Consider the following 16343-nt stretch of genomic DNA (forward strand, 5'->3'; position numbering starts at 1 on the left):
CTCTGTAAACTGGGACTAGAAAGGAACTTATTCAACTTGATAAAAAATATAGATCTACAAAAACCCTACAGCTTAATGGTGAGAAAGATGAAGCTTTCCCACTAATATGGAAGAAGAGCTTTCACATTATGAGAAAGCAGACAAGGATGCCCCCTCTCACCATTCCTTTTCAACATATTGGAAGTATTAGCTAACACACTAAGACAAGGAAAGGAAATAAGAGATACACAAATTGGGAAGGAAGGAATAAAACTATTGGCTTGAAAATGAACATGATTGCCTATGTAGAAAATCTGAAGGAAGTGACAAAACAAACCAAAGAACAAAAAACCAAAAACCTTCCTGGATCTAGTAAGTGATTATAGCAAAGTTAAAGGATACAGGATTAATGTACAAAAAGTCCATTTCTTTCCCATATTCCAGCAATGTACAAGTAGAATTTGAAGTTAAAAACACAATACCATTTACTTAGCATGCCCAAAATTAAATATTTATATATAACAACATAAGAAAAAGATCTACATGAAGAAAACTATAAAAGTGATGAACAAAATCAAGGAACTAAACAGATATTCCACGTTTGATAGCAAAACTCAACATTTTCAAAATGCCAGCTTTTCCCACCTTGACTGATCAATTTCAATTAAATCCCAATTGAAATCCCAGTAAGTTATTTTGTAGGTAACATCAAACAGATCCCAGAGTTAATAGAGGCAAAAGACAAATAGCCAACACAATATTGAAGAAAAACAAAGAGGACTGACACCACCTGACTTCAGACATAGAATACAGCCATAATAGTCAAGATGGTATGATATTGCCCCCCCCCCCAAAAATCAATGGAACACAAGAGAGAGGCCAGATTTAAACCCACATAGTCAAGCAATCTTTGACAAAGGAGGAAAGGCAATACAATGGAGCAAAGATAGTCTTTTCAACAAATGGTGCTAAAACAACTGAACATTCACAAATTAAAAAAAAAAAAAATCTTGGGGCACCTGGGTGGCTCAGTCAGTTAAGCGTCTAAATTCTACTCTTGAAATCATTATTACACTATACATTAGCCAAGTTGGATATAATTTTTTTTAAATAAATAAATATACTCTTGCCATTTGATCTAGTAGTTAAATAAATAAACACTTACCATATGATCCAGTAGTCATGCTCCCTGGTATTTACTCAAAAGAGCTGAAAACTTGTGTCCTGCACCTGGATGGTTACAGCAGCTTTATTATTCATTATTGCCCAAACTTGGAAGCGACCAAGATGTCCCTCCGTAGGTAAATGGATAAACACTTAGTATATCCAGACAGTGAAATATTTAGCACTAAGATGAGTACTCAAGCCATGAACAGAGATGGAGGAATCTTAATTATATAAGTTAATGAAGCAATCTGAAAAAGGCTATATACTCCATGATTCCAAATACATGACATTCGGGAAAAGGCAAAACTACGGAAATTAGAACATCAGTGATTGCCAGGTGTTGAGGGCAAGGGATGGAGGAGTAAGTGGGATACAGAGGATCTTCAGGGCAGTGAAAATACTCTGTATGCCACCATAATGATGGATAAATGTTGTTATGCATTTGTTCAAAGTCATAAAATATACAACACCAAGCGTGAACCCTAATGTAAACTATAGACTTTGCATGATTCTAATGTGTCAATGTAGGTTCACTGAGTGTAACAAATGTTCCACTCTGATGGGGGAAATGTTGATAATGAGGGAGGCTCTGCATGTGTGGAGATATAGGGGGTATATATGGAAAATCTCTATAATACCACTTAATTTTGCTGTGAATCTAAAACTCAAGAAAGAAAATATTTTTTAAGATAGTAAAAACAAATTAAATGATATACTACATATATAAATATAAATATCTATTTAATAATCTAGTAAATATATCTTTTACACAAAAGAAAGCAGCAAAAGAAGGCAGGAACAAAAAGAAAGAAATGAGATATATAGAAAAAATCCAGTTACCAAAACTAAGTGAATTCAGCAAGATCATAGGATACAAGATCAATATAGAAAAATCAGTTGTATTTCTATATAGTAACAGTGAGCAATCTGAAAATAAAACAATTCCATTCATACAAGCACTATAAACAATACTTAAGAATAAATTAATCAAGGAAGTACCAGACTTGTGCAATGAAAGCAAAACAACATAGCTGAAATTTTTAAGTATCTAAATAGGTAGAGATTCCAAGTTCATGGATTGGAAGAGTAAAGACTGTTAAGGTACAATTCACCCCAAATTTCTTTACAGATCCAACAAAATTCGTATCAAAATACCAACTGGAGGCACCTGGGTGGCTCAGTGTGTTGAGTGTCCGACTTTAGCTCAGGTCATGATCTCACAGTTCATGAGTTCAAGCCCAACATGGGCTTATTGTGGTCAGCACACAGTCTGCTTTGAATCCTCTGTCTGCCTCTCTCTCTGACCCTCCCTTTGGCTCATGCTTTTTCTCTCAATAATAAAACACTAAAAAAAACCAAAAACAAAACCAGCTGGCTTTTTTGAAGAAACTCTCAAGCTAATCTAAAATTTATATGGAAGTACAAAAGATCCAGCCAAAATAATTTTGAAAAAGAACAAAGCTGGAGGGGTGCCTGGGTGGCTCAGTTGGTTAAGCATCTGACTCTTGGTATCGGCTGAGGTCATGATTTCCCACTTGGGATCAAGCATGTTGGGCTCTGAGCTGATCATGAAGCCTGCTTGGGATTCTCTCCCTCCCTTTCTGTCCCTCCCTCACTCTCACTCTCTCTCTCAAAAAAAAAAAAAAAAAAAAAAAAAAAGCTAAGCTGGAGAATTTACACTTTCCTATTTCAAAACTTAACATTAAGGGGCACCTGGATGGCTCAATTAAGCATCTGACTTTGGCTCAGGTCATGATCTCCTGGTTCATGGGTTCAAGCCCTGCATCAGGCTCTGTGTTGACAGCTCAGAGCCTGGAGCCTGCCTCAGATTCTGTGTCTCCCTTTCTCCCTGCCCTTCCCCTGCTTGTGCGCATGCTTGCTCATTCTCTCTTTCAAAAAGAAACATTTAAAGAAATTTAAAAAAAAAAAGCATAAAGCTATAGCATGTGGTACTGGAGTGCCTGGGTGGCTTAATCGGTTAAGCATCCAACTCTTGATTTCAGCTCAGGTCAGAATCTCACAGTTCTTGGGTTAAAGCCCTGCATCAGACTGCATGCTGACAATGTGGAACCTATTTAGAATTCTCTCTCTCCCTCTCTCTCTGCCCCTCCCCCCCACCTCTCTCTCAAAAATAAACTTAAAAAAAAAAAAAGTGCAGTACTGGTGTAAATTAACTCCAAATAGTTCAAAGATCTAAATGTGAAAGTTAAAATATATAATTTTTCAAAGAAAACACAGTAGAAAATCTTGACGACCTTGGTTTAGGCAGAAGTCTTAGATCATACCAAAGCATGATCCATAAAATTCAAAAATTGATAAACTGGACTTAGACTTTAAAACTCTTGCATTTCAGGGGTGCCTGGTGGCTCAATTGGTTAAGCATCTCACTTCAGCTCAGGTCATGATCACGGTTCATGGGCTTGAGGCCCACATCAGGCTCTGTGCTGACAACTCAGAGCTTGGAGCCTGCTTTGGATTCTGTGTCTCATTCTCTCTTTGACCCTCCCCTGCTCACACTCTCTCAAAAATAAACATTAAAAAAAGAAACTCTTGCATTTCAAAGACATCATTAAGAAAATAAACTGGGAGGAAACAATTGCAAATCTGATATAGGACTCATATCCAGAATGTATAAAGAACTCTTACAACTCAATGATAAAAGGACAAACCCCAACTTACAAATAGGTAAAAGGCTTAAACACCAATATCTATAAGCACATGGGGATGCCCAACATCATTAGTCAATGAACAAATGGATGTTAAAATCACAATGTGTATCATTTCATGCCCACTGGGTAACTATAATAAAAGACAATAAAGTGTTGGTGAGAATGTGAAAAAACTAACATTCATATGCTATTGATGGGAATATAAAATGATACATTTTACATTTGGGGAGGTAAAGAAAATGTATTAAAATTGGATTGTGGTGAAGGTTACATAACTTCGTAAGTACCTCAGCAGCAAAGCTGTTACAAAGAAAAATTAATCACTATACCACTAGACTTCTAGTTTATAGTATTGGGACAAGTTAGACAATACCACAAGGACACAATCAGATAATCAATGCAGGACGTTCTGTAAGACAAATGACTTACATACAATGTTAATGACCAACAGACAAATGAAAAAGCATGGGACTATTCCAGAATTAAAAACTAAAGATGCACAACCAACCATAATTCATCAATACTGATTAGATTCTGCCTCAGAAAAACAAAGACATTTCTGAAGTAGTTGGGAAAGTTTGAATTTAGACTGAATATCAGTTTATGAAGTTATTGTGAATTTTTAAAGAGCGTCCAACTTTAGCTCAGGTCACGATCTCGTGGTTCGTGAGTTTGAGCCCCACAATCAGGCTCTGCGCTGACAGCTCAGATTCTGTGGATCTGAGGGATTCGGTGTCTCCCTATCTCTCTGCCCCTCCCCCACTCACACTCTCTCAAAAAAAAAAAAATTAAAAATTTTTTAAAAATAAAATGTGTGAGGGGCGCCTGGGTGGCTCAGTCGGTTAAGTGGCCGACTTCGGCTCAGGTCATGATCTCGCGGTCCGTGAGTTCGAGCCCCGCGTCAGGCTCTGTGCTGACCGCTCAGAGCCTGGAGCCTGTTTCGGATTCTGTGTCTCCCTCTCTCTCTGACCCTCCCCCGTTCATGCTCTGTCTCTCTCTGTCTCAAAAATAAATAAACGTTAAAAAAAAAAATTTTTTTTAAATAAAATAAAATGTGTGATAATGGTGTTGTTTGGTTGCAGAATGTCCTCATTTTTAGGAAATGTTTGCTAAAATATTTAGGGATGAAGCACCATGTTGTCTGCAACATACTTTCAAATGGTTCAGCAAAAATAACTGTATTTGCAAAGATAAAGCATGGAAAAATGTAAATAAGTGAATCCAGTTAGAACATTCAAAGAGTTTTATATTACCTCTTCACAAACTTTTCAGGTTTGTAATTTTTGAAAATAAAAAGTGAGGAGAAAATTATATTCCTATATACCAGGCATCTAAATTATATGACATACCTAGGAATGAATATATATACACACAATGTATAAGACCTCTTTGGTGATAATAAAATTTTATTAAGACATTAAAAAGACTTAAATAAGAGATATCATATAAATGGGATTAGAAGGTCTGGTATAATGATGTAAATTCTCCCCACGTGGCCTATAGAATCATTGGAACTCCAATTAAAATCTCAGTGTGTTTGGTTTGTTTAGTCTTTGGGAGGAAGTTCACAAGCTGTTTCTGAAATGGATATGAAAGAGCAAAGAAACAAGAAAAGCCACAAGCTCTTGAAGAACAACAAGGTGAAAGGACTTGCAGTACTACATATAAAAACTTTTTTTTAAAGATAAGGTAACGAAGAGAGTGTATATAAGCACAGGGAAAGACCAATAAAACAAACAGTCCGGAAGTAGATGTCTGCACATACCAATGCTCAATAGATAACAGAGAAGGCACTTCAAAGCAGTAGGGAAAGGAAGGTCTTTTCAATAAACAGGGCTGGGACAACAGACTAACCCGTATAAAGAAGCAAAAAAATCACCTCCTACCACACACCAAAGACATTTCCAAGTAGGATACAACCTCAAAGTGGGGGGCAAAACTATAAAGCCTTTATGAAAAAAATAGCAACCATATTCATGACCTAGAGAAAGAATAATTTTAAAGTGAAATATAAAACATGCTAACTGTAAGGTAAAAATATATTTGAACGTATTAAAATGTTAATATATCAAAAACACTGAAAAGACAAGCCACAAATTAGAGAAAGGTTTTGCAAGCACAACTCATGAAAGACTAGTATCCAGGATATAAATATAAGAATCCCCTGCAAATTATTGGGAAAAAAATTAACAAAATACTTTAGCACATACTGCACTCACCAAGCCAGTAAACATGTTGACATTCTCATATGCTGTCAGCAGGAAAGTACGTCTTTTTGAAGAACAATGTGGCAATATATATGAACACATCAAAGGCTCGTTCAGCCTCACTTGAAATAAGGAAAATGCTAATTAAAACCAAAATGAGATAACATCAAGCAGCTTGGTAAAAATTAAAAAGCCATTACACCCTTGGGATCTCTGGGAAATAGTCTGGCATGACCTGGCAAGAATCTAACGAACCTATGCCTCTCTGGTTCTACTCTTAGGTATATATCCTTTTAAAAGTGCATACTCTAGGGGTGCCTGGCTGGCTTCATTAGGGGACCATGTGACTTGATCTCAGGGTATTGAGTTTGAGCCCCATGATAGGTGTAGAAATTAATAAACTTAAAAAAAAAAAAAGTGCATACTCTAGGGGTGCCTGGGTGGCTCAGTCAATTAAGTGTCCCACTTCAGCTCAGGTCATGATCTCACAGTTCTTGAGTTCAAGCCCCATGTGGGGGTCTGTGCTGACAGCTCTGAGCCTGGAGCCTGCTTTGGATTCTATATCTGCCTTTCTCTCTCTGCCCCTCCCCCGCTCACACACACTCTCTCCTTCTCTCTCATGAATAAACATTAAATTTTTTTAAAGTGCATACTCTAGGGGCGCCTGGGTGGCTCAGTCGGTTGAGCAGCCGACTTCGGCTCAGGTCATGATTTCGCGGTCCGTGAGTTCGAGCTCCGCATTGGGCTCTGTGCTGACAGGTCAGAGCCTGGAGCCTGTTTCCGATTCTGTGTCTCCCTCTCTCTGACCCTCCCCCGTTCATGCTCTGTCTCTCTCTGTCTCAAAAATAAATAAACGTTGAAAAAAAAAATTTTTTTTAAATAAAGTGCATACTCTAGAATACACATACAAAATATCCACTATTTGTAATATCCCCAAGTTAGAAACCACCCAGATGTCCAAACTAAAATGGAAAAATTATAATATATTCATATAATGGAATAAGCAAAGCATAGCTACATACAATTACATGGATGAATCTTATAAACATTTTTAGCAAAAGAAGTCTCAAAGTCTATAATTTGACTCATAAATTTCAAAAATGAACTAAATATTGTATTTAGGGATGTATATATGGGTGTAAAACTATAAAGAAATGAAGAGTAGGACTGGTGTTAAAGAAGAGAGAAGGAGTGTGATGGGGAGAATCATGTGGGAACTTCAGAGGTGTTAGAAATACTGTATTTCTTGACAGGGTAGTTACACTAGTGTTCACTTTATGATTTTAAAAGATGTGTGTATATACATACATACACGTATGTCTCATGTACTTTCTGTATATTCCACAATAAGAAAATATACAAATGGCCAGTAAATATGAAAAGACATTCAACCTCATTAGTAATTAGGAAAACAAAAATTAAAACCACAGTGATCACCCATCATGATTTACCTAAAAGGTAAGACTGATAATACCCATTTTTTCTGAGGTTACCAAGAAATAGGCATTCTTATATGCTGTCAGTAGGAAAGTAAATCAATAAAGCCTTTTTGAAGAACAATGTGGCAATACTGACATCAATGTAAAACCCATATTATCTTGTGAATTATCAGTCCGAATTTCAAATACGCTAATGAAATATTAGCACATGTACTCAAAATATATGCACAAAGTTGTGTACCATTCACTGCAGCAGTTCTTGCAGTAATTAAAAAAAAAAATGAATGTCAATAAGGGAGTATTTACTAAAAGTGTCTATAACCATACTATGGAATACTACGCAGCTATTAAAAATTAAGATAAATCTCTATGAATTGGCATGGAAAGATCTCAAAGATATTAAGTGAACGACAGTCACAGAACAATACATACATAGCATAATCCTGTTTTTAAAATATAAATATGTACACATATCTTTATATAGATGTATGAAAAACAGACTACAAATTTAGACTCTAAGCTATTAGCAGTGATTACCTCTCAGGAAGCAAGTGGTAAAGGGAGAAGCGGGGTAAAGAGGGCACTTTCACATCTTTCTCTATATAGTTGACCTACAAACAACTTGGGTTTGAACTGTGTGGTCTACTTATATTTCGTCAATGCAGGACCGTGTTATGATTTTCTTAACATTTTCTTTGCTCTAGCTTATTTTATTACAAGAATACAGTATTTAATACATATAAAATATGTGCTAATTGATCCTGTTATCAGTAAGGCTTCTTTCTGGTCAATAGTAAGCTATTAGTAGTTAAGTTTTCAGGAGTCAAAAGTTATACGCCCATTTCCCACTGCACAGGGGGTTGGTACCACTAGCCCCCAAGTTGTTCAAAGGTCAATTATATGCACAGATATTCTATGAATCTTTTGTAAGAACATATCCATGGGCTACTCGCGTATTTTTAACAGGTGGCAATAGTGAACAACTGTATTGTTATTTATTCCATTCCAATGAGAACTGAATACATTTGGAAATAACTTGCTTTCAAAGCTAAGTCTTTTGTTGCTGGAGGGCCTGAGAGTGCCTATAGTTGTGTTACAGACCTGTCAGCCATCAAGTAATGAGTGTTGTGTAGGATACTAAGTGACTTGGTCTATCTCCAAGTTTGTCCCTTGAAAATATTTGCATACATTCTCCTATCCTGGCTTATCGGCAACAGCAATAATGTTTTCCCAAAGCACTTTGCTAAAGTAAATTCTGACGTACACATCAAATCACAAGCACAGCAAAGTGTAGATGTGGATGTCAAGATGCATGTTTAGATCTAAATTAGTAATCACATCCTGGGTGAGTGACTTTTGGAATAAGTAGTTTGTATTTGGATTCATAAGGAAGAACCTAGACCCCACTAAAAATCCCAAGATACAGCTTCTCTTTATCGTCCTCCCTCCCCTCACTCCCAGAGCCCTTTCCAAATCAAATGCTTTCTTATAGAAGTGGGAGAGAGGGATTCCTGATCATGAGTTCTTTGGAACTGGTAGTGAATCAAAATAAAAAGCACTATCAGAGTATTTATGAAGGAAAATCCAACTACATGCATACATTTTGGTGTGCATTTTATTTTTGATTGGAAACATGTCCATATGAAGGAAAATTGCCAGAGTATCTTTTAATCTTAAAAGCTAGGCCCTTGCCTTGCTGTGTCAGAGGAAAGCAAAACTAAGCCAGTAATGCTGGAGACATCCCTATTTCCGTATCCCCACTGACAGGAGAGGAGCTGTCTAGGAAATGCCTTTTGATTGATGAACAGAGGAGAATCTATACACATATTAAATACAAATGGAAACACATCGGCACACACAAGTCATTAGCCTGGTCCTCTGGCATCTACTAGCATGCATCTTCCAAGGATCTCTTATTCAATGGTGTAAGCACTTGGCCTCATTATGCCTCCTTATCAGCAAATACCTTTTTATTCCAGAATGGAAAACGAGCTGGGAATTAAATACATCCAATATTGATGCTTTATTTCTATAAGTCACCAATAAGAGAATGAATTTAATTTTAATACATTTATTTTTGTGTGATTCTTAATAAAACACTTTCAAAACATTCTGTACATTTCAAGCCACTTAGAACCGCATTACATTCTATAAACGTGATTTGTTGGGATGAGGTGCCAAGATGTCTCTGTACAAAGATGTACAATATGTACAGTCACTATAAGTGCAAGCTGTGCAAAGCAGTCTAGAACACTAATTCATGCCAAGGCTTAGAAAACATTTCAACACTTAAGACTAAAGCTTGAAACTGCGTTGTCGCTTTTTCCTGGGCAAATGATTACTTTATAAACAAATATATGTATATGTCATATAGAAAGAATAGTTTGACTCCTCAGCTCAGTCAGCACCATGCAGCTGACTGGATACATTACAGGGCTGCTCTTCGAGGCCCCTCTCTCCAGGGCAACCATTTTGCCACACTCAGTGGTTGCCTCATCACTGAGCGGCCGCCGCCACTGCCTTTGACTGAACCACAGCAACACTAGGAGCTTTAAATTTGGGGAGATAAAGGCCAAACTTGTTTTCAATGCCAGCAAAAGTGGCTGTGGCCAGTCTGTATCCACCGATGTGATCAGGATTGGCAGGAGGAAGGTCTGCGATGCGTGACTTAGGTGTTGGTTCTGAGCCAGAGGGCTTGCTGTTGATAGGAAAAAGCTAATGGTTAGTGCGCTCAAGACTGATGAGGACGGCACATGAGGATGGGAGAACACTTTCAGCCTCACCCATGTGCCACAAAGAGGAGTGTTCGTCCGAATAGTTCCTGGTCATCTATGCTACGTTTGTTATGATTTATAGCTGCTTGGAAAGCAACACATTCACATTTTTTTTGGTGGTCTCAATTTATAAATAGGTCCACAGAAAAAAGATCAGAAACAAATACACTTAAATATTAAAACTCTCTGGGAAACAGGACCATGAGTGACTTTCTCTTTTACACTTTTCCATTTTCCAAATTTTCTGTACTAAGCATAAATTAGTCATAAAAAGTTTATATATATTTTTTTATTCTCACATAGTTGAAAAAGCTAACTTTTGGGGCACCTGGGTGGCTCAACTGGTTGAGCATTCGACTTCGGCTCAGGTCATGATCTCACAGTCTGAGTTCGAGCCCCACGTCAGGCTCCATGCTGACAGCTAGGAGCCTGAAGCCTGCTTCAGATTCTGTGTCTCCCTCTCTCTCTATGCCCCTCCCCTGCCCACACTCCATCTGTGTCTCTCAAAATAATAATAAAAAAAAAAATTTTTAAGCTAACTTTTTAAATAGTAAACTCATGAAGTATTACTAAATTTAAAGAGAAATAGAGAGAAATCTTACTTTTACACAATCTGAAAGCATAGAAAAGCCTGGAATTGTGAGACTACTATTCTTACTTCCTTTGTTTAAGTCCCTCTGCTTCTTGGTTCAACAGCTAATTTCCTATTTGGCCTCTGAGCAAGAAAGGGGATCAAAGGTTTATGAGGTGAAGACCCAGATACGGGATTTGATCATCTGCTGAAAAGCTGATAAGTACTTGCTCGGGTACAACCTTCCCCCCTCAGCAGATTCAACAAGTAGTTCCTTTTCTTCTCAGAACAGACTTCAAGTGGCCCAATTTCTGACCTAGATCTCACCAGTGATTATGTCCATGGGCATAACCTCTCTTTTTTTCCTGTTTGTTAGCTCTAAGAACACCTATACCTATCTAGTCATAAATTATGGTGAATAATGAAGTCCTGGAGGTATGAAAGGGCTTGATGGAGCCTTTGAAACAAAGTTCATTAAAATGTTACTAACACAAATTTACATTACTTCTGGTTAAAAGACCATATAATAAATTCAAATAATAAGGACCTAGATCCATGAAGCTCAGTATTTGCTTATACTAAAAAATAATTTATTCACATAACATTTTAATTTGCTGCTTGCCTTCACTTTCCCCAAGTAACTGCTTAATACTGTGTATGATGTCCCCCTACCAAGGTCTCACTCCCCTGATACTGAAGCTTCTCAAGCCCACTGTTTGTTTTATTTATTTTTTTTTTTACATAGGCTTCGTGCCCAGTGTGCAGTCCCATGCAGGGGTTGGACTCACAACCCCAAGATCAAGACCTGAGCTGAGATCAAGAGTTGGATGCTTAGCCAACTGGGCCACCCAGGCACCCCAAGCCCACTGTTTGTTTTAAATGCACTGGTCCTGTAGGATTCTCTGTCCTCCTAGTTTCTAATAGTTTCAAAAATGCCTTTGTAGGCCAAAGGCCTACTTTGATTTTGGTGCTTTCTTTTACAAGGAGTTGAATAGCTGCACTTACAGGCCTCCAAAATCAATGTAAAACCACCGCTGGAGAAGTTCATAGGTGACCAAGGTAACACCAAACTGGGGAGAAGATCGAAACACTCGAGCTGAAAAAGATGGGAGTGGGGATACTTAACATGGCTGTGGCAAAGCCGACCAGTGAGTAATGGGAGCAGGTCCCTAACACCAGACAGCCATTCTGTACGGCCCTAGTCCCTACCTGCAGTCCCCTTCCAAAATGCTGAGGGCCCCTCTTCCCGGAGTATCTTCCTGAAACAGTCAATGACACCACTGTATGTCGTCTGGCCAGCACGGGCGGCCACTTGCAATCTTGTCTTGATGACATCAGCGGGGGTCACCAGAGAAGCAGCAGGCACACCTTTCAGGAGAAAGGCACATGTAAGTCATCCAAAGTACCTTATAAAGAACAGACATACTGCTAACATCTAACAATACAATTAGCAACTTTAACTGCTCTAACTCAAAGTTTCTTAAATAGATGCCTGGGCACTCATGGAAAAAAGGACACATAAGCCTACTAGCTGCTTCAGTGTGGAACAGAATTCTTTTTTCTTTATGAATTAGGAAAATCACTCTACACTGCATGATCCCAAAGAACTGTGACAGGAAAAAATGCAGCAATATTACCAGGATGATTCCCAAGTATTCCTCTTTAGGTTTCAATTATTTTACCTCCTTTTTTTGGTAAATAAGACACAAGTATTTATGTATATAGTAAGAAATGAGGACACTGTCCATTTAATGAGATGTTAAATGTACCTGACAACAAACCAGTGGTTTTTGCTGATTCTTGTCATCTTACTGTGCAAGGTGACTGTCAGTACTCATATCCACTCACCTGTTTGAGGGCTAACTCAAGAGTTGACTGGGACTCCTTTGAGACATGCTTACATGACAGAAGTCATTACAATTGGAGCAGAGGCAACCAGGCAACAAGTTAAGGAACAATATGAGAACCGATCATCAAAAGGCCTTATTATCTATCCCCCGTGCGTGAGCTCCCTGGGGTCATGCTGAGATTGATCAGCAGCGGGACACCCAAAATGGATTTCACAACCACGTCTTTCACATAAAACAAAGCAGGGAATAAAGGAGCAAGATAACCTTCCTCAGGGGGAAGATATTCAAATGGCCTGAATATCACTGAATCATCACCAGGCAGGTGGAGCTAGTGGACTTTGTGGGAGCCTGTTACAGGATGATGCGAATACCCCCCCTTCCACATGGCCCTGCACCGTATTCAGATGAAACAAGGAAAATTGCCTGTCTTTGGAATGTTCTGAATTCTGAATGTTCTCAGGCCCTGCCAGCAAGGCTTTACTGGAAAAAAAAATGAGAAAAAATCATCTTCCATTATGAACACTTGACATCGAGTATCTGTGGGCAAAAAGTTGGTGCTGACAGTTCCATGGAAATGTTTCCTTGGTTCCATCAACTGTTGGCAAAATGCCTGTCCACGATTAGACTGTTCTTTGGCTGGTTTTTTGCTGCTGACTGGAAAGCACAGGCCAAAGTCTGGAGGGAAAATTTCCTGGCCCCATTTAAAACTGGGAGCCTTTGGTGAGTACCCAAAAGAGGCTGGATGAGCACTCAGTGCCAAGACAGAGCAGATAGTTTTTCTGGCTTTCAAATGTGCAGTTGACTGAAATAGCAAAGGCCAGAGGACACGGGATTTGGTAGACCCCAAATAAGGACTCAGAGCTCCCTGGAGAGTTTTTTAACCATCACAAGTCATTCCCTGTCATCGTGGGCGAGGACAAGAACACGGTCCATCCCAACACCCTTAGAACCCCACCATATGCACCCCACACTTCAGGAAGTGCTCAGGCTGTTCTGCTGTATAGCCAGGGCACCAGAGGAGAACGAACCCAGTGAGAGCTATACGGCACCATGAGTCCAGGCAGTTAGACCTACACCAGCATCTGGGGACTCCGTTTGGGTCTGTGTACAGTACACCCTTCATGTTTCTATCTCTGACCAGCAGTAATGGAGAGCAAACACAAGCCTTTTCCTTCCTCTGTCATTTCTGAGTGCCGGTGCAGCCAAGGACACGTGGTCCTCCCCTACTATCCCCAGTCAGCTCCTTCAAGAGGAAGGCTAGGCCTGTGCGATCAAAAGAAAACATCTTAGTACCTTCCTGCATGTGTTAGGCTCCTCTTTCAGATGGAATTTCTTTTGTGTCTAATTTGGGATCTTAGACCAGATGAAGATTTTCATTTATCCCACTGACATTTTTTGAGCTCCTATCATTACCATGCTGGCCACGAAGGGATAGTAAGGATAAAGAGAATAAAACTCCTCCCTGCAAAAAGCTCCCGGCCTAGTACAGAAGATAAAACTTACGCAAACAAGTATTATTAAAGAAAGTGTTAAAGGACAGAGAAGAGATGCCCATTTGAGTATGGGGTAGTTTGCTGGGAAAGTACTGCTTACTTTGATCTAATTAGAATGACGGTAGAAGGAACATCGACAGTATCATGAGGAAAGCTCAAGTTCTAAGGCAAATCATGGGGACTCCAACATGCAGAAATAGCAAGTGAGGCAGGCTAGACCTGGGCATCACATAAGATACAATGAAGCAACTGATTTGATGAAGAATTTTTCCACCTTAATGCTTAGCTTGGCTACACCCAAGGTTTCAGGGGCATGGGAGGCGCACATTAATGATGAAAGCCCAATTTAGATGGGCAGATCTAATTTGGCTCTGAGTTGCTAAGCTGCATTATGCTGTTTATCCACAGTATGCAAATGTAATTAACTCTCATCAGAATTAGAGCACATCCCACAAAGGAAAAAAAGTGATCATATTTAAACTAAGTCAGATACAAACAATAACCTTCCAGAAATAAAGGCAGACGGTACACAGAGATTCTGTACTTCTTAAAGAGAATGGGGGAAGGGTTCTTTGGTTTAAAAAAGAAAATTCTAGTTACCTGCCATGGCTCCAGCTGCAAGGAGATTTATACCTCCCACGTGTCCATTTTCATCAGCCAGAAGTAGTTTACAATGAGCATAAACAGGAAAATAAATTGCAGAGAAGGGAATGTCTCGGAGGAAACACGCTTTGGCACCCTGTCACAAGTGAGGAAATAGTGCAAAACAGTTATGTAAACAGGGCCATGAATGCCCATAAGGGATCCAGGGTGACAAGTATTAGGTATTCCCTCAAACAGCATGGGGACTGATGTGGAATAGAAATGGGGGGTGGGGGGGTAGGGGTGGCGAGAGGAGCATAGACAAATATACATGGCTCAAAGTTTGAGAAAGGCTTGTGGACTCGAGTCCTACAGTTCATTAAGTGGGTAATGATGTTATCCTGATAACTAAGAATTTTCTGGCATTTCCAATACAGATTGAGATTTTTTAATGTTTATTTATTTTTGAGAGAGAGAGAGAGAGAGAGAGAGAGAGAGAGAGAGAGAGAGAGAGAGAGAAAGCGAGCACAAGCAGGGGAGGGGCAGAGACAGAAGGAGGCACAGAATCTGAAGCAGGCTCCAGGCTCCGAGCCGTCAGCACAGAGCCCAACGCAGGGCTCAAACCCATGAGCCGTGAGATCATGACCTAAGCCAAAGTTGGACGCTCAACCAAGCCACCCAGGCACCCCCAGATTCAGATTATAAGGTTAAAAAAATTTAATTCTCAAACTTCCAGGCTGCTTGTTCCGTGTGGCTTTGGTGGATGCAATGGGGAAGGACATGAGTGGTAACAGACTTGGAAACCCAGGGTTAATAGCTTGATTCCAAAGTAAACAGCAAAGGCAGCCCACAGTTCTAACAATTCACCAATTCGATCTACACAGCTTAGAACCCATGAAGTACCAGTTAAGAAGCTACAGACAATGGCAGTGGAAAAGAAAGGTGACTATTCTACAAAAGGGGAAAAAAGAAACCACCAATCTTCCCTCCTGGGCCCCCATGTCCTGAACAGCAGAGGAGGGGCAGGGGTGGGGAACTAGGACAAATTATTTTAGCGGAAGTTTCCACGGGAGTAGAAAGCTCACAATAAATGCCTCCCTCAGCTTGGTTAGTAGCCCATGGTATTCTACTGTCCAGGGCTTTATCTAGCCAGGCAAATACACTGTCTTTGGCACTTGTTTCCCTAATAGTTCTGTTTTCAAAAGACAAACTCCAACATTAAAAAAAAAAAAATTCCAAGAACTCTCCAAAGAATGATACAGACAGAAACAGTATCAATAAATTTAGCTCTCAAAGGTAATTCCAAAAAAAGGATGGAAATTGCGGGTGACGGGGAGGGAATGTATACAGAACTCTCCCAAGATTCAAGCATCATTGGTTTACTGGTCTCCCAAGAGCCCTGTACCTGTGTGAATCTAATCTAGAGAAATTCTAATTTCTAATTTGCAGCTCCAGAAGCCAATTTACACATTTCTACAGCAACAGATCTATAAATAAATCAGATGCTGTGGAAACACAGTTGTCTAATAGCAGCTAAATTTACGTATTCCCCTCTTATACCAGGCAAAAGAATGGAAAGAAATACTCTTCCTTGTTTAAGAAAAATAATAGC

The 16343-nt window shown here is 39.2% G+C and overlaps 1 protein-coding gene across 5 annotated transcripts in view; it reads right to left on the bottom strand.

Moving 5' to 3' along the window:
- Window positions 1–9058: 9058 nt before the first annotated feature.
- The window catches only part of SLC25A12 (solute carrier family 25 member 12), a 208940-nt gene continuing 201655 nt past the window's right edge, over window positions 9059–16343 (bottom strand). For all 5 annotated transcript variants that reach the window (XM_043577044.1, XM_043577042.1, XM_043577041.1 and 2 more), the window contains 4 exons: window positions 14750–14888; window positions 12016–12174; window positions 11812–11902; window positions 9059–10159 (listed from right to left, as the gene is read on the bottom strand). In XM_043577044.1, the coding sequence (XP_043432979.1) occupies window positions 9958–10159; window positions 11812–11902; window positions 12016–12174; window positions 14750–14888 (591 nt within the window). In that variant the 3' untranslated portion in view covers window positions 9059–9957. The remainder of the gene's footprint in view (window positions 10160–11811; window positions 11903–12015; window positions 12175–14749; window positions 14889–16343) is intronic.

This window comes from Prionailurus bengalensis, chromosome C1 (genome assembly GCF_016509475.1).
Source record: "Prionailurus bengalensis isolate Pbe53 chromosome C1, Fcat_Pben_1.1_paternal_pri, whole genome shotgun sequence".
Lineage (NCBI taxonomy): Eukaryota > Metazoa > Chordata > Mammalia > Carnivora > Felidae > Prionailurus > Prionailurus bengalensis.